This window comes from Aedes aegypti, chromosome 1 (assembly GCF_002204515.2).
Source record: "Aedes aegypti strain LVP_AGWG chromosome 1, AaegL5.0 Primary Assembly, whole genome shotgun sequence".
In the NCBI taxonomy this organism is placed as follows: Eukaryota; Metazoa; Arthropoda; class Insecta; order Diptera; family Culicidae; genus Aedes; species Aedes aegypti.
In genome coordinates this window covers 130903483-130924884 of record NC_035107.1, presented here as the reverse complement: position 1 = coordinate 130924884, position 21402 = coordinate 130903483, and the positions used below count along the sequence as shown (strand labels likewise).

General features: G+C 40.2%; 1 protein-coding gene across 1 annotated transcript; it reads right to left on the bottom strand.

Annotated features, from left to right (window-relative positions):
• Positions 1-2393: 2393 nt before the first annotated feature.
• On the bottom strand, positions 2394-3942 carry LOC5576876 (cuticle protein 2). Its single transcript, XM_001662924.2, has 3 exons — positions 3709-3942; positions 3321-3574; positions 2394-3256 (listed from the first exon to the last, which is right to left on the bottom strand). Exons 1-3 carry the CDS (start codon positions 3718-3720, stop codon positions 2758-2760), a joined length of 765 nt encoding a protein of 254 aa, XP_001662974.1. The 5' UTR covers positions 3721-3942; the 3' UTR covers positions 2394-2757.
• Positions 3943-21402: the final 17460 nt, after the last annotated feature.

The window sequence follows — 21402 nt, the reverse complement described above, 5'->3', positions numbered from 1 at the left end:
CATTAGATGACAAGCTATGGCATCTATGGCTGTAGCGGCGCTTTCGATGGTAGTGTTTAACAGCTCTGTTAGATTTGCTAGCAAACGCAAGCTCCTGGCAGGCGTAGTGCTATACATACTGAGGCATGGATGATCAATTTAGTAAAGAACGCTTAAAACGAGTTAAAACCTGAATCGGTTGGAAAACATGTCCTTAAGAGTATCAAACGCATTCAGAACTTGTTCTAAAGAGGCCGCTAAGATTATGACCGCATTTAAGGCAAAATTCTGGTTTCGGGTTTCGGTGCTTTATTTGACGCGAATGGTTTTGCGACTTCAGTAAGCTCAATCTTGCCACTTATTCCCCTTCATCTTCAGCATACGACGCCGGGAGCCATCGACTAGTGGCGTGATTAGAGAAAAATTACATCGATTTTCGATCACAGCATCTCGAGCGACTTGTCTTGGGGTGCTGCGGTATCTCTAGCCTAAGTCATTATCGCCCTGTATGCTGTATTATGGACTCGAATGGCATGGGCTATCGAAACATGCCCGTTTCCGACTCATTATGAGTTTGAGAACTAACTTTGCTTCTCTGAATGCTGTGCCACGATCCACTCTTTATGCTTCAGTGAGCGCGCATTGCAATCTTCTCCTAACCCGGAGGTAGATCACTCGGAGATTCGGATTTGATTCGCTCCACCAGTACATCGACGACGTACCCTCTCTGAGAAGGGATTTTCCTCAGAGTGTTCTGTTCGAGCCTTAGGGCTCCAATAGGTCCCTGGCCGTCGAAGCGTTGTTCCCCTTCCTCTCGCTTGGGTTGAACTATTCTGCACTACGTTTTGATAGCCAAATATTAAAATATAGCGAATCGCTAGATGATCGCAATGAGTTGATTAACTGTCCCATCGTCTGGCTGAACTGCTCTACTGTACACCTAAGAGGTACCTAACAGCTGCAAACAAATACACCGTTAGTTTTGGTGATCACGAAACCTTCACCTGCCCATAACATTTATCGCACCAGTCGCTATTCTATCCGCCACTCATATGGAACCTGATACAGCTCTGCAATAATCGCTACGTCACACATCTTTCCTGACATTGACTGTCACAACAGCTGCTTTGTGGTACTGTCTGCCTAAGGAAGTCAAGGAAATTTCCATTACGAAATGATCACGGAATGTTCGAAACCATCAGCCGGGCTTTACTTCATATCCGGAGACAATATCACAAGACCAAGGAGGGTTCTATTTTGTAAGTTCCACAAGGCTAAGGAAGCTATGTTTCCAACTAAACGGCTTTTCATTGATTGATTTATTTTCTCTTGTAAAACAGCAACTAAGCGTTGGTACTTAATCGCTTACATCACAACTCATACAATTGCCAAACCATTTTAAAGATCGCTTCACCTTTACCACACGCTGAATTACACGCCATAATTTTTAACCTTAGCGAGAAACGCCTAAAAATTTCAAATATGCGGAACGATTGAACCAATTCAGTTTGCTGGTGTTGTGGACACACAGTGACAAGCGGATGCGGACAGCAAGCATTCATTACTCTAGAAAACGAGTTCGATACCATTACCCTACTAGAGCAGGCATGTACCTGTACGATATACTTTGTCATACCAGGGGGTAAGTAACTGAAGGTTAATCGCTGTTCACAGCTCGGCGACATTCTCGATTTGCGTGATCTACATCTCCTCTCTCCCTCTCGCTCTTTCTGCCTCGCGTTCACTCCACGGCTAAGCGATGTCTCCGATCGATGGAATTCTTGCAATCAAAGCTGCTGGCTGGTGTTCAACTAGATTTTTGTTTTGTTTTTCAATACACAACCATGATTGCACCAACTATCGAAAGCGAGAGTGAATATATTAAATCATAGGTCGGTCTTTCGGGGCGCGCGCACGAGAAGCTGAAAGGAGGAAAACAAGTTTTCGCGCTTATTATAGCATTGAATTCGTTTGTTCACTCGCGCAAGACATTTCCTTGTTGCCCAGGCGCGCGCCCTCCAACCTTATTTCTGGTCGTCGTGTTGGAAGACAGACTTCGCTCGAGGGGGAGGCGTTTTTTATTTCTTTCAGAACCGACAATCGTTTGCGGAGAACTCGACAGCTTGCGGAAAACGTTAGGCCGAACTAATGAAATTGAAGGCGTTTGGCAAGCTCGTTCAAGGAAATCGTGCAGGTTTTTTTTTTGCAGATTTTGAAACTAATTTTGGTCAAGCATGATCGATCTGTTTCGCAGGGAAATGCAGCTCGAAAATCAATGGATCGAGAAAACTGTTTAAATCGCAATATGACCATCGTATGGTTAGCTTAATTAATACAATTGCTCAAGCGCTAATTGGTGAAGGGTGCTCTATTCGGTTGAATAGTTTCTCGTGATTCAGTAATAGACGGGCAGGTAGTGCTTTTGGTTCTTTTTTTTCATTTGTTTCAGATTGATTACAATTACATTGTTCCGATTGGTTAGCTTCAGAGAAAAGTGGGTATAGGGTATCTTTAAATAAGATCTAACTATATAGTAGTACAGATATTATTTATCAGTGAAGTCTCTCCTACGAAAATATATCACAACAAGCAGTAACTCTTACTCGACTACGTAAACAAACAGTTGAACAAAATTCACACCGGTCTGACTTAGGATGAAGATTTCTAGAGGGTCACAAGTGAAAGGGGCGAAGGGAACCGTTTATCATTCTGTAAATACACGCATTCTTTCGCATACTCGATCACGCTCGCTTTGACTTGCTCTCTCAGAATGATTACTTAAACCTTGTTGAAGGTGTAGCTGAAACCGTCGGGAGTTCTGTTCAGCTGGAGTTTTCCTGGTGGCTGGAATCGATGTGGGGCCTGGGTAGTCCATTCCTGCTGTGGCTGGGGAGACGCATGGTGATAGTTCTGAGGAACTGGGGCTTGAGCTGGCTGCTGGCGGTGATAGTTTTCGATTGGAGCTGGCTGATGATGGTAGTTTTGAACTGGAGCTGGAGTTACAACGGGAGCTGCAGTTGGGCGGGAGTGTTGCTGACTGAAAGAGGGATCGTTCCAACGAGGATCGTACTGTCCATCTTCATAGCCTTGGTTGTCATAGCTGCGGCCCTGGTGATCAAAGTTATATTGGGGTTGAGCCTGCTGTTGATACTGTGGCTGAGCCTGTTGTTGGTATTGTGGCTGAGCCTGTTGTCTGTACTGTGGCTGAGGGGCAGCATGAGCTGGTGCTGGTGGAGCAGCAGGGGCTACAGGCAGATGATCTCCCGAAGCTTGGAATCTATAAATTTGTTCTTGCTGTTAGTAACCTGTTCAGATGGACGATCACTATTTCAGTTACTTACCCATTTTTGCCAGCAACGTAGGAGATGGTTCTTCTTTGTCCAGATGGATCAAGGTAGCTGTAGGATCCTCGGCGGTTGCCATCAGCATCCGTTTCCTCCTTGAAGTTGGTTCCATCTTCCTGATCGTAAGCAGCACCGAACTGTCCATCTCCGGCAAGGTACCGCTGCTCGCTTACGATCGCAACTGTCTTGGGATCACGGTTATATCCATTATACTGGGCACTAGCCGCTACCAACAACGTTGATACCACAATCTTCAATACACAAACAAAAAAAAAGAAATTTATTAAAAATCACTGATCATAATCATTCATCCATCACCATGTATCATAAGTCCATATTAAATCATATAACTAAATCACTTGATTCATTCTTCAGTAGCACTCACAAATCTGAACATGGTTGAGGATGCTGTTTTCCTTGTCGAAAAAAAATTAAAATTCCTTGAGGTTTCCTTGTGTTGTAAACTGCTTCCGTCCAAAAAGCCTTTACACTAGTAGTACACACGCACACTCGCGGAAAATAAACAGATCCTGATCCTGGGAATTGGGATCAAGACTGCTGATAGATTCACTGTAAAGAAAGAACTGATTTTGGCCAGGACCGACAAGTTGCTTTTATACGAGGAGCCATTGTAGTAGGTGCGCAAACCTTGGGAAACAGGCCCGAGACCGCGACGAGTCAAAACCCACCATTTACCCACCCACCACTCACTCCGTCCACTGCTCAATACTCGACGACGCGGTGTTCGGCGAAAAACTGTAAGCATTATTGTGGTTCAACGAGAGCGAGAGAGAATTGTAGCAGAAAAAATAATCGTGGATCAATCCACTGTTCTCCGCCGTTCGCAAGCCAACCGAATAACTAGCCAAACAATCGTTGTCACAGTGCTCATATTAACTTGTGAGCAACATAGGCTGATTCTGCGTATGCAATTATCAGCGTAAATACTTTTCCGCGAATTTGAGTTTTCCTCATCTTAAAACAAAACAAACATTTCCTATCTCATTCAAATAGTACCCAGCATTAAAAATTTATAAATTTAAATGCTAGACAAAATTTTAAAAAACCTCGTTTATCAATGAAACGATTTTTGGTTTACAATCAACTCATTATTTTTTGAATAAAATACATTTCTTTGAATGTTAACTAACCGGGGGCTAAACATGTGTTATTGTACCTTCACTTCCTACAGAATCCAGTATTAATTTTGAGATTCAACCTTGAAGTTGAGAAAAAAAAAATCTGCTCAGAATTCTATTATAAATTTGCATAAGATTCTGTCGAATTCTAACTGGGAGTTATATTGTAGCCTTGGCCAGGATTCTAGAAATATCAAACATTGAATTCGATGAAAATCCTGGCTACAAATGTATGGAATTCTGTTGAAGATTACGCCCAGGTTTTCCGTGAAAGTCGTGTTCAGAATTCTTTTAGAATCCTGTCCAACATTTTGTGAAAAGCATATAAATATTTATAATCCTGCCAAAGGTAGATCACTTTCAAGAATTGTTTAAATTTATTTTCAAGATTCTGTGAGAATATACGCCTACGACTCAGTGAAATTATGTTTGAAAATTGATCTTTTGGTGAAGACTTATGTTCAGGTTTCATCCCGAGCAGAAGAAAATAACTACTGAATACCAAATTCCATACCAGATAATTTCCAATACTAACAACCTGAATGAGGTATGAATCAGCCCTGCATAAGTGGTAAAATTTCGCAAAAATACCATCTGCTTATTCTACAAATACCAATCTGATAATTATATCAGGTATTGTAATAGCTAATACCTAATACATGATGGATTTTCATATAAAGGTGAAATTTTTCAATAGTAGTTCAATACCTCCAGCAGTCCTCAAAAGCTATCGAATACCTAAATGAAGAATTTTTAATTGTTTTAAACATTTTTTCAATTACCATTATAATACCAAAATGAGGTATTGACAACTGAACAATACCTAATTATGGTATGATACCAAAATATGGTATGCATAAGTTATTGCGAGTTATTTTTTCCTCCTCGAGATGCTTTGAATGTTGAAGAGAATTATTGCTGACATCACGATTAATTTTATAATGGACCTCTGATCGATCTTCTTAAGTCAAATTTATTTGTAGAACAATTTTAACAGTTATTAAAACTCCAAACGATAATGCCTAAAATCTTGCTACAAAATATCCAGGATATTTCAGAATTGCGTCCTAAAATTTTATAAAATTCTTCTTTTTGTTTGCTAATACGAAAAAGCATGTTCTTGCAAAATGGTTCCAAATATGAACAATGACACTTCTGATCATGTTTGACATTCATTATGTCAATAAAAATATAACAAAAGTTTTAGTTTTAACACTGGTGTTGTTCCTATCTGACATTTCGGAAGGGACACGGACACCAAAATATACCCAAAATTTGAGTTTAAACCAAGGGATGTGACAAAATCTCAAAAACCATAAAAAAATATATTTTTTAACTTAAACCAACGAAAATCATTTAAAAATTCAGTTAACATGTGTTTCTGACATAAAGCGTTTGGTACTAAAATTGGGACAGGGCTTTAGGACCCTATTGGGAGTAAAAACTTTAAATGATTCAGGAGCCTTCCTTAGCCGAGTGGTTAGTGCGGCTACAAAGCAAAGCCATGCTGAAGATGTTTGGTTTCGATTTCCACCGGTTCTGGATCTTATCGTTATGGAAATTTCCTTGGCTTCCCTGGGAATATAGTACCATCGTACTGATCACACGATTTACAAATGCGAAAATGGCAACTTTGGCAAAAAAAAAACTCTCAGTTAATAACTGTGGAAGTGTTCATTGAACACTAAGCTGAGAAACAGGCTCTGTCCCAGTGAAAACGTAATTCCAAGATGAAGAAGAACTTTGAATGATTCATAAAATTAAGTATGAGCCGATGCACGAGTTCGCTAACTTGACGTTTGAGCAGTGCCGAAATCACAGGTTTCCATAGTCACATGAACAACACGGTACCGCTAAAACGTCAAACAAGGAACCGGTGCATTTAATATCATGTTCAATTGAGTTCACAAAATAAACATAAATCACAGCAACCATAATCAATATATTATAAATTATATTATATAATATAATGCATTGCAATATCACAGCCAACCTAGCAGGAAATGTCAATCTTTGACATAGTTTGCCTTGTGAAAAATCTTACCGCGTTTGGTGTTCTCGCATTTAATATTTGCATTTCAAATGCACACGGCAATATTCAAGAAGACTCGAACTATAGTTTTTGCAATTTCTCATCGTAATAGGCTGTGTTTCGTCACGCTAATCTGTCATGAAATGGCCTTCTTTCCTGCACTAAAGTATTCAGTGCGGGAATAATCATTACGCAACTGAAACCATTGCTGTAATGATTCGTTACGCAATGCTTTCTCATTACGCAACTGTTTTGAGTTGCGTAATGAATCATAACACAACCATTTTTCAGAAATTGTAAAATAATGGAGAATGCATTCCGATATAATTTCTGATACCCTCAAGTGGTCTTCTACGATTCGTGCTGTAAAAATCATCATTCTGGAACTTAAAAGACAACAGAAAAAGACAATTTACACCGTCTTCGGCCAAAGGCTGCACAGACTGAACAATCACGAACATTAGGCAACGGACAACACAGAACACCCAGTAGCCCAGTGATGAATTTTTCTTTTAACGAAAAGTTTCCACCGACTGGAGCGGGAATCGAACCCACGCCTCATGACACAATACGCCTAAACGACTGACGCCGCTAACCGCACGGCCACAAAGTCCACAACTTGTACCGTAAACTACTATTTTGGAATTTCTCATCGTGATAGGCTAGGGGGCCCAGATAGCCGTAGCGGTAAACGCGCAGCTATTCAGCATGACCTTGCTGAGGGTCGTGGGTTCGAATCCCACTGGTCGAGGATCTTTTCGTAAAGGAAATTTTCTCGATTCCCAGGGCATAGAGTATCTTCGTACCTGCCACACGATATACGCATGCAAAAATGGTCATTGGCACAGTAAGCTCTCAGTTAATAACTGTGGAAGTGCTCATAAGAACACTAAGCTGAGAAGCAGGCTCTGTTCCAGTTGGGACATAACGCCAGAAAGAAGAAGAAGGCTGTATTTCATCACGCCAACCTGCCATGAAATGGCCTACTCTCCTGGACTGAATAAAGCTGTGTGGTACAAGTACAGTACTGGACAGAATAAAGTACGCATTGGCCGTTTTTCCATACAAAATGGTCAAGTTTGGAAATCTGAATCTCAGCTTCTAGTGGTCCGATTGATCTGAAATTTTCACCACAGCCTAGATATAACATAGATTTTACTCAATTGAAATATCACTGTATTTGAAACACAATCTTTTGAATTATTGGAAATCTCTCAACTTACGAAAAATTGCATAATTTTATATTGAAAATATTTTGAAAACAATCAGTTTTACCAAAAAATTATGTTCTGCAAACTTGTGTGTCTTATCAAATTGCAAATTTTTGCAGAAGGACATATTGCTCTAAATATTTCCATTTAAAAATTATTTCTATTTCAAATTTTTGTCATTTTTATCAAAATTTAAGATTTGCGATAATTTTAAAGTTTGTTAATGAAAAACTATGAATTTTTAGCCTAGCAAATTTGAGGTTACTTTCAAGCTGCGGTGAAAATTTCAGGTCAATCGGACATCTAGGAACCGAGATGTAAGCCTCCAAACTTGACCATTTAGTATGGAAAAATGGCCAATGCGTACTTTATTCTGTCCAGTACTGTATCTAACATCAAGATAGTAGAGTAGTTAAGTGAAACAGGCCTCTCCGCGAAGGACGAAGCCTGCGTGTCTTCTGTAGTAGATTGCAAAAAAAAAGTTTGGATATTTTTTCTTCATACTTGCCAAAAAGGAAGATTTCTCCTCATGCTTCCAAAACTCAACTAATAATATTCCCACATAAACCAAAAGCTCTTTATATGAAACCTCCAAGTAGACATGTTGTTACGATGAATTGGTCAGATGAAGTTATGTATCTAGGGCTCATGCAAAATAAGAATTTAAATTTCAAAAATCACATTGAGGGCATTCAAGCCAAATGTAACAAATATGTAAAATGTCTCTATCCCCTTATTAAAAGAAAATCAAAACTTTGTCTTAAAAATAAGCTTTTGATATTCAAACAAATTTTCAGGCCAGCCATGTTCTATGCTGTACCAATATGGACTAGCTGTTGTAATACCAGGAAGAAAGCTCTGCAGGGGATTCAAAATATAATTTTCAAAATGATTTTTAAGTTCCCTCCCTGGTACAGTACTAATGAGTTACATAGAATATCCAATGTTGAAACATTGGAACAAACGTCAAATAAAATAAATAATAATTTCAGGCAAAAATCGTTCTAATTTTCTATTGCCACGATAAATGCGTTATATATTTAGGTTATGTTAGGTTAAGTAAATAAAAATCCTTTTTTTTTTCCTATTATAAGCAGGTGAAAACAACTTGCCTGTAAAAAATCTGAACTACTACGGCAAATGAAATGGAATATGTTGTTAACAAAATGTTAATGAAATCCTAAATTTGTTCTACCAAACTAGGATGACAGTGTTATCTAACACAGAACACCTAGATATATGAAATGAATGTAATGTTTGGAATGATACTAATAAATAAATTTAAATGAAATAATTTTGAACCCAGTATTATATTTCAGACTTCGATATCAGCAATATAAATTTGCCAACGTCGAGGTCAACAAGTGAAATCTCAAAGAACAGACAAAGGGTTGATTATTTTATGCTACAAATATTGCATTCAATCATATCACAATGCTTCCTGGAAGCTCTCACCAAGTGTTTAAATTCAACTTCTTTTCCACTCCTGTTTCGTAAATGTCAAGGATAGAAGCATGCAAAAAACGAAACCACAAACTAAGAAACTTGCCATGCTTCTGACGAAAAATACGGAAAAAAAACTTCATTCTGGTAGAATGAATAGTTTGAATTCGAAAACAAGTTCTGCTCGCCAGAATGCCTCTCAACATACTATACGAACATGTTTGTACCGAGTAATCACATGCCTACTAACAACCAGAAAAGGTAACTCTGCGGTTAACTGATCAAGCGATAAAGGTGTGGTAATAAAAGTTTGGTCGATTCTCTCCAGGTCTCTCACGCAAATTCTAACTTGCTCTGGTCAGTGTTCCTTGTTGGGTAAATGATAGGTACGTTTCAACGACCTGTGCTAGGCTAGTGCATATTTACGGATATGAGAGAGCTGCCTACCGCTGCTACTGCTGTCGTCCGAACTCTCATAAGAGTGCTAAGAATTGTTGATCCATTTAAATTGCAGGCTACTTTTTGTTCGTTCGATTTAGTATATGGTTCCATTACACAGTGCAACACACAAAATGTAAACAAAATTCTTACTGCAGTTCCTGAAAGTCAACGTCCATTATAGTATTAGTTGATCTCACCTGATCATAAAAAAAGCTTTCAATTTACTTAACCTAACTTAAATTGCAATAGAAGATTTTTTGAAAATAATTTTAATCGACATTTGTTCCAATGTTATATTCTATGTAACTCATTAGTACTGTACCAGGAAGGGAGCTTCAGAATCATTTTCAAAATATTATTTTTAACCCTCTGCATAGCTTTCTTCCTGGTATTACAACAGCTAATCCTTATTGGTACAGCATACAACAAAAAAGTTTGTTTGGCCTGAACGTTTGTTCGAATATCAAAAGTTTATTCTTAAGACAAAGTTACGATTTTCTGCTAAATAGTGGGTACAGACATTTTATATGTTTGTAACATTTGGCTTGAATTCCTTCAATGTAATTTTTAAATTTTTATCTAGCATGAGCCCTAGATACTTAACTTCATCTGACCAATTTATTGGAGCCCCTCTCATCGTGACAACATGTCTACTTAAAGGTTTCTAATAAAGAGCTTTTGGTTTACGTGGGAATATTATAAGTTGAGTTTTGGAAGCATGAGGAGATATATTCCATTTTTGTAATTATGAATAAAAAATATACAAACTTTTTGCAATCTACTACATATAACACGCAGGCATCGTCCTTTGGCGAAGAGGCCTGTGTCATACGCAAACAAGATTTTTTGTCATCCCATTAGATGTAAAAATATTGTATAGTTTCATTTATTTAGTTAACATCTAAACAGATAACACTGAATCATCAATTTCACGCCACAACTTTCACTGCCTCGCGTTTCGCGGTGTATAGGTCTGCCATATTTTCAAATGTTCGGCCGACAATGTTCATATCATCCGCGAAGCAAACAAATTGACTGGATCTCGTAAAAATCGTACCCCAACTGGTAAGCCCGGCTCTCCGCATAACAGGTGTCCTCGGCGGGATCCAAACGAACTGGAATGTTCGCCTTAAACCTTTTCACAATGTTGCACAATTTCCATCGTTGCTCTTATGTTCGGTTGTCGCCTGGTGTACACTACATTTTTGGAGGATTTGCCGTATAGTAAAGATCTGGCCCGTTGTCGATCGGGTGATCGCTCGGAAGATCTCACAATCTAACTTGTCACCTTTCTTGTAGATAGGGTATATTATCCCTTCCTTCCACTCCTCCGGTAGCTGTTCTGTTTCCCAGATTGTACTTATCAGCCGGTGCATACAAGCGGCCAGCCTCTCCGGACCCATCTTTATGAGTTTAGCTCCGTTACCATCCTTAACAGCAGCTTTATTGCATTTGAGCTGGTGAATGTAACCATCATCCGTAACCATCATTGACCTTCATTGCCTATGCTCTCAGCGCCATTCAGGTGTTCGTAGATGTGCAGCTTCAACCTTTCGATCACCTCACGTTCGTTCGTCAAGATGCTTCCATCCTTACCACTGCACATATTGCGGGATGCGTTGAGCTTCTAATAGAACTACCGTGTTTCTTGACACCGGCACAGCTGTTCCAACTCCTATTCTCGCTGCACTACGTCTCCTTCAGGCAGGGCTTTTTTTCCTGGGTCTGCTGTTGACGTTTCCGTCGATAACGTTCCACGTTCTGCCGGGTCCCTTGCTGTAGCACAATCGCCTGCGCTCCATTCTTCTACACCAAAGTCTGTCTGCATTCCTCGTTGAGCTAATTGTTCGGTGTACTCCGTTTAATGTACCCCACGTTGTTCTCAACTGCATCGTTGATCGCTATTTTCACTGAACTCCAGCATTCCTAAAGAGTAGCTCTATCCAGATCACCCTCTGCCGGTAATGTTGCCTTCAGGAGCTACACGTATGCAGTTGCGGCATCCAGTGGCCTAAGCAGCTCTAGTTCATACCAGAGCGGCCGTCGGAACCGTACGCTGTTAACGACGGAGAGTTTTGGGCGCAGATTAACCATCACCAGGTAGTGGTCAGGAGTCAATGTTAGCGCCACGATATGTCATGACGTCGATAATGTCGGAGAAGTACCGTCCAACAATCAGAACATGGTCGATTTGTGATTCTGTCTGCTACATATCTAGGTGTATCGGTATGGAAGACTGTGCTGGAAGAATGGCCATATTCTTGGAGGCGGCAAAATCAATTAGTCATAAGCCATTTTCGTTCGTCGGCCTGTGGGCCCTAAACTTTCCAATAGTCGGTCTGCTGAGTTCAGGAGTTCTCCTAGCCAATCTAAGCATTTAGATCTCCTATGATGATTTTAATGTCGTGGCTTGGGCAGCTGTCGTGCTCGCGTTCGAGTTGCTCAAAAATCGTATTTATCATCATCAGTGCTTTCAGAGTAAGGGCTGTGCACGTTTATTATTCTGAAGTTGAAGAACCGGCATTTAATCTTCAACTTGCACATTATTTCATTGATCAGCCATCACTAGATCATGCGCCTCTGCATATCACCCATCACTATAAAAGCTGTACCCAGCTCGTGTGTGTAACGCTTCCAGTCGCTCTGAACGTTGAGTGCCCTTAGGTCCTCCTCAACTGCATAAAGCCATAGTGTTCGTGGCCTACCACGAAATCGACGGCCTCGTCCGGGTTCTCTACTGAATATTACTTTTGCTTGTCGTTCTTCCGGCATTCGTACCACGTGACCAGCCCAACGCAACCTGCTGTGTTTTATGTGCTCAATAATATTCACTTCTTTATATACTTGGTACAATTCATGTATCATGCGACGCCGCCAGATGCCATTTTCTTGTTTACCGCCGAGTATTGCTCGGAGCACCTTACGCTTAAAAACCCCGAACGCTTTCCGGTCGACCTCTTTTAACGTCCACGATTCATGGCCGTATAGAGCAACCGGGAGGATCAGTGACTTAAATAGCGCGAATTTTGTCTCCGTCTGCAGGCTACGCGACCTCAGCTGGTTACGGAGCCCGTAAAAAGCCCTATTCGCAGCTGCGAAACGCCTTTTCACCTCACGGGTAACATCATTATCGCACGTCGCTAGTGTACCAGGGTTGCCACATATACAGATTTATCTGTATTTTACAGATTTATCTGTATTTTACAGATTTATCTGTATTTTACAGATTTTCTCGAATATTTTGTGACCAAGAATTTTGGAGAAATACAGATATACAGAATTTTGTCAAAACTATAAAGATTTGTACAGATTTTTGAACATAAATGAAAATTCATATTTCTGAAAACTTCAAAATTCATGCTGAGTTGCGACTGTTTGCCATTGCAGTTACAAATGATTGGTATTTTCTTGGATTTAATGTTATATTCTCATGATTTTATAATTTTTTAGGGATACAGATTTTAAATACAGATATTTTGCCTCAGGATACAGAAATACAGATATTCCTAGGAAAAATACAGATTTTAATGTGGCAATCCAGCAACACTTCACTACACAAATAAAAATATTAAAATTTCAATGTAGCGCAAACAGAAGAAGATAGTAAAAGTAAACTAAATTCATTTATTGTTACAACATTACGTTTGATTTTCAACTAAAGATGCTTGAATGTTACATGGTCGTGTAAATTTAAAGTGTATTCCATTGCAAAATAAGCGATTTGTCATTGACATTTCAGTTTATTTTGATGCTCCAAAAATGTGCATGAAAATAAACTGAAATTCACAACATATTTACAGCTGTGTACCAACATCCCGATTAGAACCACGCTGTCTACTGGCGATCGTGTAATTTGTTTAGCTGGTATTGACGGTAAGTCCAATCCTCGCAGTCTCCCTTTTAAAAGGCACGAATGCCTCTACCACGGCTCGACGTACCGCTTCTTTGCACGCCTGCTCTCCTAATAGCTCCTTCGAGGGCAATCTTGAACAAAAGGTTCGAAAGCGAATCTCCTTGCTTCAATACATCCAAGGTTACGAAGGAGGTCGAAATCTCATCCGCAACCCGCACACTTGATTTCGATCCATCTAACGTTGCACGAAGCAGTCTAATCAGTTTCGTCGGAATACCATGTTCTAACATTATCTGCCATAACGCATTTCTCTTCACTGAATCGTACGCCGCCTTGAAATCAATAAATAGATTATGAGTCTTCAAGTTGTATTCCCGGAAATTACCAAGGATTTGTCGCAAGGTAAACATTTGATCCGTTGTTGACCGGCCCTCACGAAAACCAGCTTGGTATTCGCCGCAAATGACTCATCAAGCGGCCTCAATCAGTTGAACAGAATGCGAATTATTTTGTACGCCGAATTGAGAAGCGTTATTCCTCGGAAATTGGCGCATTCTAGTCTGTGTCCCTTTCTATACAGAGAACAGATGAGGTCTTCCAGCCAGCTAGCAGGCAGTACTACTTCCTTCCATATCCTCAACAGAGTACGGTGCAGTATTTTGTACAGCTGCTCACTACCATACTTGAAAAGTTCGGCCGGGAGCTCGTCTTTTCTAGCAGCCTTAGTGTTCTTCAACTCTCTGATTGCCTTTTAAACCTCATCTAGCATCGGGGGTTCCACAGCTAGTTCATCGTCGCTGATGGTTAATCTGTTCTGAGACGCGCTGATGTTCTCTCCGTTCAACAAATGCTAAAAGTACTTCTTCCACCTGGCAGCCACCATGAATTTGTCTGTCAGCAAGTTACCTTCACGGTCATTGCACATGACGGGAGACGGTGCTGTTTTTCTTCGCACGCCATTGACAGTTTCGTAAAATCTCTTCATATCGTTTTGTTCCATGCTGTTCTGCGCCTTTGTAATGATATCTTCTTCATACTGCTTTTTTCTTTCTGCGGTGGATTCTTTTCTCGGCTGCTCTCGCTTCCTTGTGTCGCTCTCTATTTTGCCGGGTACCAGACACTAACTTCCGGCTTCTGGCAACATTCTTCTCATCTGTCACCCCTTTTGGCACTCCTCATCAAACCAACCGTTCTAGGTGGTCTCTGAGTAGTACCAATCACCTCTCGCGCTGCTGTGCTCACCGCTATGTGGAGAGACTCCCACAGATTGTTGAGGTTGTCGTCTACGTTGTGTTCGCCACGGGGCACGGTGATCAGAGTCGATGTTTGGACCTCTGAAGGTTCTCACATCGATGACATCCGAAAAATTCCGGCCGTCCACCAAAACGTGGTCTATTTGGTTGCACCCAGGTGTGTTTTCGGATGTAAGTGCTGCTGAAGGCCATCCCCTAGCTGCGGCGAAAGTTACTAATCTTAGGCCGTTGTCATTGGTGGCGGAGTGAAGGCTCTCCGTACCAATTATTGGACGGAAAAAGTCCTCTCTTCCAACCTGTGCATTGGCATACCCGATAACAATTTTCACGTCATGTTTTGGGCATTCTCCGAAGATGTTAATCAGACTATAATTGAAGAATTTGCCCTGTATCCTCAATACAAAGATACGTTCGTTAATCGGTGTCCACCTCATAAAACGCTTCATCTGCTTCCCGATTACTATGAATCCGATACCATGTTGTGCCTTATCGCTGCCACTATAGTAGGTGTTGTATTTGAAAGCTGTGTTGTTGGGATCCACCGCCCTTAATTCACGTTTTCCAGATCTAGGCCATCTTACTTCCTGAATAGCAGCCACTCTTACTCCAACCTTCCGCAATTCACGAGCCTAAAGGCTCACTCGTCCGGGTTCATTTAACGTCATGACACTCCAGGTACCGAGTTTTCAATCAATTATAGTGCCAGGTCGGTTGCCGAAAATATCGTTCGTCATTTCTGCTTTCTCCATTTTTCGTGGTAGGTAAGAAATTCGATATGCTACCTTGCCAGGGTCGCAATACATACATCACGATGGTGGGGCTGCCACCTTAGGTGTAGTTGACGTGATACAGCATTTCATATTCAACCGCTGGATGCCAGAACAGATGCTGTTTGAGCCGCACCTCCTTGGTGGACAGACGCTCGAGATGCACCTCCTCGCTCTAGCTGATGTCAGAAGGTCAACAGTGCCCACGCTGTACTACCAGCTAAGTACACAACCCTTAGCTGGCAGTCTTTGTCATCGTTTGACCCGTGGAAGCGTGAGTTAGGAACTTGTGAGGACCAGAGCTATGTTGGACGCTCGTTCCTGGTTGGTGGCTCACCGTTTCACAGCCCATTGATATTATGGCTTATATATGTCTCAAATTCAGGAAAATTGTCTTAAAATTTGGTTTGAAGCCTTAGAACATCTATGCTATTCTTGACCTGATGTTTTGAGAAAAGTTAAATTAGCTGTAAAATTAATGATATGAACTTATGTGATTAAACCAAAATATCGCGGCTTTATCGTGGTTCTATACTTTCATCTTATTTTTCTCAAAATTGCAAGTTTCTTGCGTGTTTTTTTTTTTTCAGGGTTTAAATATAGTAGCATTTCATTAATATTATGTTGTTTTATATGTTTTATAAGATCAACATCTAAATATCAATTGAAAATTGCAAATTTAACTTGTAAACCAGCATATCAAACCTAGTGTTAAACAAACTTCAAAAATGTGTGGTACTGAATGAACATTGTCATAGATCTTGTCTTCCAACCCTGTTATGATGGTTGACAATCAAAAGCCTGTTGAAAGAACTCCGAGAATGTAACATCGGATCGGACATCAAACGATCTAGTAGGCATGGCACAACTTCGACGCCTCACTCCTATAGTAATGTCAGAATGGAATGCAAGGTTCATCGTGGTGCTCCCGCTTGCCAACAACGATTCTGAGCTTCACATTTGGCAAACCTGCCAGAATTTTAAATAAATTTTCGTTTTTCCTGGAGAGCCTGGATTCGATAGCAAGCGGGAGTGTCCACTAGGAAATGTGTTTGTGTCGAGTGCTTCTTAAACCGCGTGTGAAAATATGTATTCAGAGTGATTGTGGAGTGAAGTTTGAATCTGATAAAAAGGCAATTGTAAGTAAACAGCAATGTGGTATTTTCTATGAATAAGAGAAAACTGATTGAAGAGGAAATATGACATTAATATGCATTAGCCGCTTCACTACTCGCTGAAGCAGCAATGTTTCTCTCTGTTCTTGTTGTTGCTCTTATTGAACACCAGCATCACCTCATCTATTTGAGTTGCGCGATGCAGGCTTTGAAGTGAATATTTTGTTTTGCATTTGAATTCAAACAGATTGCTTTGATGGAAATATTTGAATGTAATAGAAAGTGTTTCATCTATTTTATCCGATTCAAAGATTATGATCATTTCGAGCTGATTCATCTAAGTTATGAAGTGCGCATTCTGCTTTTATCAGGGACCTATTTTCTGCATAGATTGAACGGAAAAAGAATAACGTTAGGAATTGAACTTTTTTTTTGCAGAAGTCAATTGAACATATCCGTACAAAACGTGTATAAAAAAAAATATATCGTATAATTCAGTATAATTTGTAAAATAATGTGATTTTGCAAAAGAGAAGTGAAGTGTTAAAGTTATAAGTGGTTTTCATGAATATTAATCAATTTGTATAACTTATCAATTAGTAATTTCAATCGAAAAAAAAACTCCCGTAACATTTATCAACTGTGCAAATTTCTATATAAATAATAATAAAACTTCGCTTTGGTTGTATGTGATCATTTCATCGTTTCTTCTGTGATGATACACACATTTCTATATCTTATCTCTCTTGCTTTCAAATAAAAACATAATTTCAATAAAATAAAATAGAGTGAAATATAAATGTAAGTGTGTGCAAATATTCCTAACCATGGGCGATTTTGAACTGGTGTTCCAAAAGTAGATTTTTCGTTCCAAATAATCGATTTTTTGATGTTGAAACAACATGAAATCCTAATACAAGGGATTTGATCTTATTTTGAGTCGTTGTTCTTGTAAATTTGCTTACGAGTGAAGAAATCGAATCGATTTAAATAAAATCGATACAAAAGACGAATCGAATTTTAATCGATTCAGTATTATAGATGTTTTGGTCAAATTTGACCAATAATGCAATCATGTTTTCTTTCCTATTTGCTTCAGTACATTGTGTATCCCGTAAAGTTTAACGAACAAGTTAAGTGTGAAGCATACTGAATCGGTGAAATTTGTGAATTTTGTGTCGATAACCGGTGAGATCCAAACTATTCAAATCTACTTAATTCATTATTATTTCTAAATAAATGCCATGTTAAAAAAAAATAATAACACGTTTGAAAAAAATATCCTTAACGCGACTGGTGGTTGCTATTGAAAAAATGCCCTTCACACAATTGATGTATGCAATGCAAAAAAATGTCCTTAACGTGACTGGTGGTTGCAATTAAAAAAATATAATTGCCGCGATTGGTGGTTGCATTTGGTTTGGTATTTGGTTGTCTTTAACGCGACAGATGGTTACAATGAATATGTTATTAACTCGACTGGTGGTCGTATACTTGTTCCTAGCAAGTATTATTGATGTTGTAAGCTCGACTGGTGGTCGTATATTTGTTCTATGCAATGGTGGTGTACACTTGCTACCGCGACTGGTGGTCGCATACTTGTTCATAGTAACTGCTATTGATGTTGTTAACTCGACTGGTGGTCGTATACTTGTTCCTAGCAAGTATTATTGATGTTGTAAGCTCGACTGGTGGTCGTATATTTGTTCTATGCAATGGTGGTGTACACTTGCTACCGCGACTGGTGGTCGCATACTTGTTCATAGTAACTGCTATTGATGTTGTTAACTCAACTGGTGGTCGTATACTTGTTCCTAGCAAGTATTATTGATGTTGTAAGCTCGACTGGTGGTCGTATATTTGTTCTATGCAATGGTGGTGTACACTTGCTACCGCGACTGGTGGTCGCATACTTGTTCATAGTAACTGCTATTGATGTTGTTAACTCGACTGGTGGTCGTATACTTGTTCCTAGCAAGTATTATTGATGTTGTAAGCTCGACTGGTGGTCGTATATTTGTTCTATGCAATGGTGGTGTACACTTGCTACCGCGACTGGTGGTCGCATACTTGTTCATAGTAACTGCTATTGATGTTGTTAACTCGACTGGTGGTCGTATACTTGTTCCTAGCAAGTATTATTGATGTTGTAAGCTCGACTGGTGGTCGTATATTTGTTCTATGCAATGGTGGTGTACACTTGCTACCGCGACTGGTGGTCGCATACTTGTTCATAGTAACTGCTATTGATGTTGTTAACTCGACTGGTGGTCGTATATTTGCTCTAAGTAATGGTGGTGTACACTTGCTATCGCGACTAGTGGTCACAAATTGGTTCCTAATAAAAGTGATGTTCACATGCATGCGCGACTGGCGGTCGAAAATGTATTTATAGAATAAGATGTGTAAGCCCAATGATGGCTAGTAACTTAGTAGATATGTTATATAAAAACAAGTAACAACAGTCAAACAAGTCTTTGAGTGAGTATTTCCGTGAAAGTACGGTGGATTGAATGTACAACAAGATGAAAGTCAAACAATGATGCTACTCTGTTGAACGCATATATGGCATATATGTCAGTTTATTGATAGCAATATTTCGTCCAAAATTCGTCTTAGATATGTCATTTCATATAATTAACTTGCCGTTTCTAATGTATGGAACGACATTCAACCGATCAATAATTTCAACGCCGTTCTGATTGTGTGGGTATCCTACAGCGGAAAAATGTTTCAAAGTCACATGTACAAGTGAACAGTTGAGATATGAAACAGTATACATCAGTGAAGTTCTTAGCGATGTGAAATATACATCCTGAATTCCTGAAAGCTTTCGTGATGACGGAAATGATGTGAAAACTCATCACTTCAAACTTTTTTTTCCTGAGAAGAGGAAGGATGTGTGGTACTGAATGAACATTGTCATAGATCCAACCCTGTTATGATGGTTGACAATCAAAAGCCTGTTGAAAGAACTCCGAGAATGTAACATCGGATCGGACATCAAACGATCTAGTAGGCATGGCACAACTTCGACGCCTCACTCCTATAGTAATGTCAGAATGGAATGCAAGGTTCATCGTGGTGCTCCCGCTTGCCAACAACGATTCTGAGCTTCACAAAAAACATTGCTTATAGCAGAACGAATCCAAAATAAAAAAAAAAACCACATTATTATAAGTTACATGCTAGAATATGATACGATTGCCATATATTTTTTCAGTTTTGATCAATTTTCCGGGTTTTCCTAAATATCGCGTCAAAGATTTCGTGAATTTCGTGGCTTACGTTGTCCATTCTGTCTCTTCGCGAATTTACATTGTCCCTTCTGATTCTGAAAAGTTGACTTGTGACTTTTCATAAGATTTAAACTCAGGTACCAGTTCGACTTCATTACATTTTATTTTTCATGAATATTTATTTGCCAAAATAATATGTTCGCGTTGGATATCTCATACTATAAAAACCATCAATATCAAACAGAACATGATTTAGATGTTTTTGTAGTTTGGTGCGACATGAATCGATTGACAGTTAATCCTGAGAAATGCTCGATTATCTCATTCTCACGCAAACTGCAGCCCATCCTTGTTGGCGCGTTAACCGTGGCCAACTCCGGTCGGGTCGTAGTGGACTGTATTTTTCGGAATGAAAGGAACAACACCACTGATTCTGCTAGTCCACAGTACACTTTATTGCACTACACTACACTGTTCACTAGTTACACTACTGTTCACTATACTTTCACTTTACTTCACTTGGATCGGTCTAAACTTCGCGGCGGTAGAAACAAGACTGGTTCGACAACGCGAAAGGATCGCGTATTTATAGCACCGCGCCAAGTGATCTAGAAGCACGAGGAAGCTTCTAGAATCACGTGGAATAGTCGCGATGCACGTAGCTCGGTCACTCACTCGTGGAAGGGAACTCACGAGATCATTCGGTAACTCACGGAGTTCATTCGCTCACTGTGGGAACTCTCGACCACAGAGGCGTCGGCAGGGTGGGTCATGTAAGGGGCTGCACTCGGATGTATTTTAAATCGCACATGTTTACGGCACGTTCCGTACGGAACATACTCCCCCCGGTTGACACGAAGTTTAAACAGTAGGTTGTTGAGCTTGGGAAGGAGTTCCTGATGCTTCATGCTCGTTCTCTTTGGCGGGCGGAATCTAGGTCGGATGAGTCGGAATTCTGTCGCATCGCTCTTACTAGGAGAATACTGGACGGGATTCGGTGAGCGAAATTTTCGTTCGGAGAGGTTGTCATCCTGTCGACTGGGTATGGTTTCCTTGGAGTCGGTCGGTATTTTCCTTATGGTATGCTGCTCAATCGTTGGAGAGGTCGGACGATCTATGGTGGAGTGCGATGTGTCGGGAACTTGATGGCTCGATGTTGGTGCATATTCCTGTCGGTCGTATTGGTAGAAGTCTAACTCGTTACTCTGGAATTGTCGCTGCTCTGGACTGTTGTTACTCGGTGACTGCAGTGTGTTTGCCGGATTCGCTGTCTGTCGGATATTCGATCTATGTCCAGTGCGTTGGTCGTTTGGATCGGCTTGAGTATCGTGCTTTCCCTTAACTACGGGCGCTAGGAAGTAAAGCTTCGTCCAGTCAGCGCGATATTCATCGACAGAACGGATCGGGTCGTTCAACGGTTGTTGTTGTGGATTCGGACCTCTGGCGGGACTTTTTCCTTGGGTGACTGTCAGGTCTTCGATCGTCGTGCGTACAACATTGTATCGGTCTTCGAAATCGGCGAATACTTCCTCCTGGCGTTGTAGAGCGGTGTCTGAGACTATCGTTATCACCTTGCTGTGCACGGC

Excerpts from the sequence above, each read along its gene's own strand:
- LOC5576876 (XM_001662924.2), bottom strand. Across the intron at positions 3,257-3,320 it reads TACGTTGCTGGCAAAAATGG|ATTCCAAGCTTCGGGAGATC; the intron begins GTAAGTAACTGA and ends ACAAATTTATAG.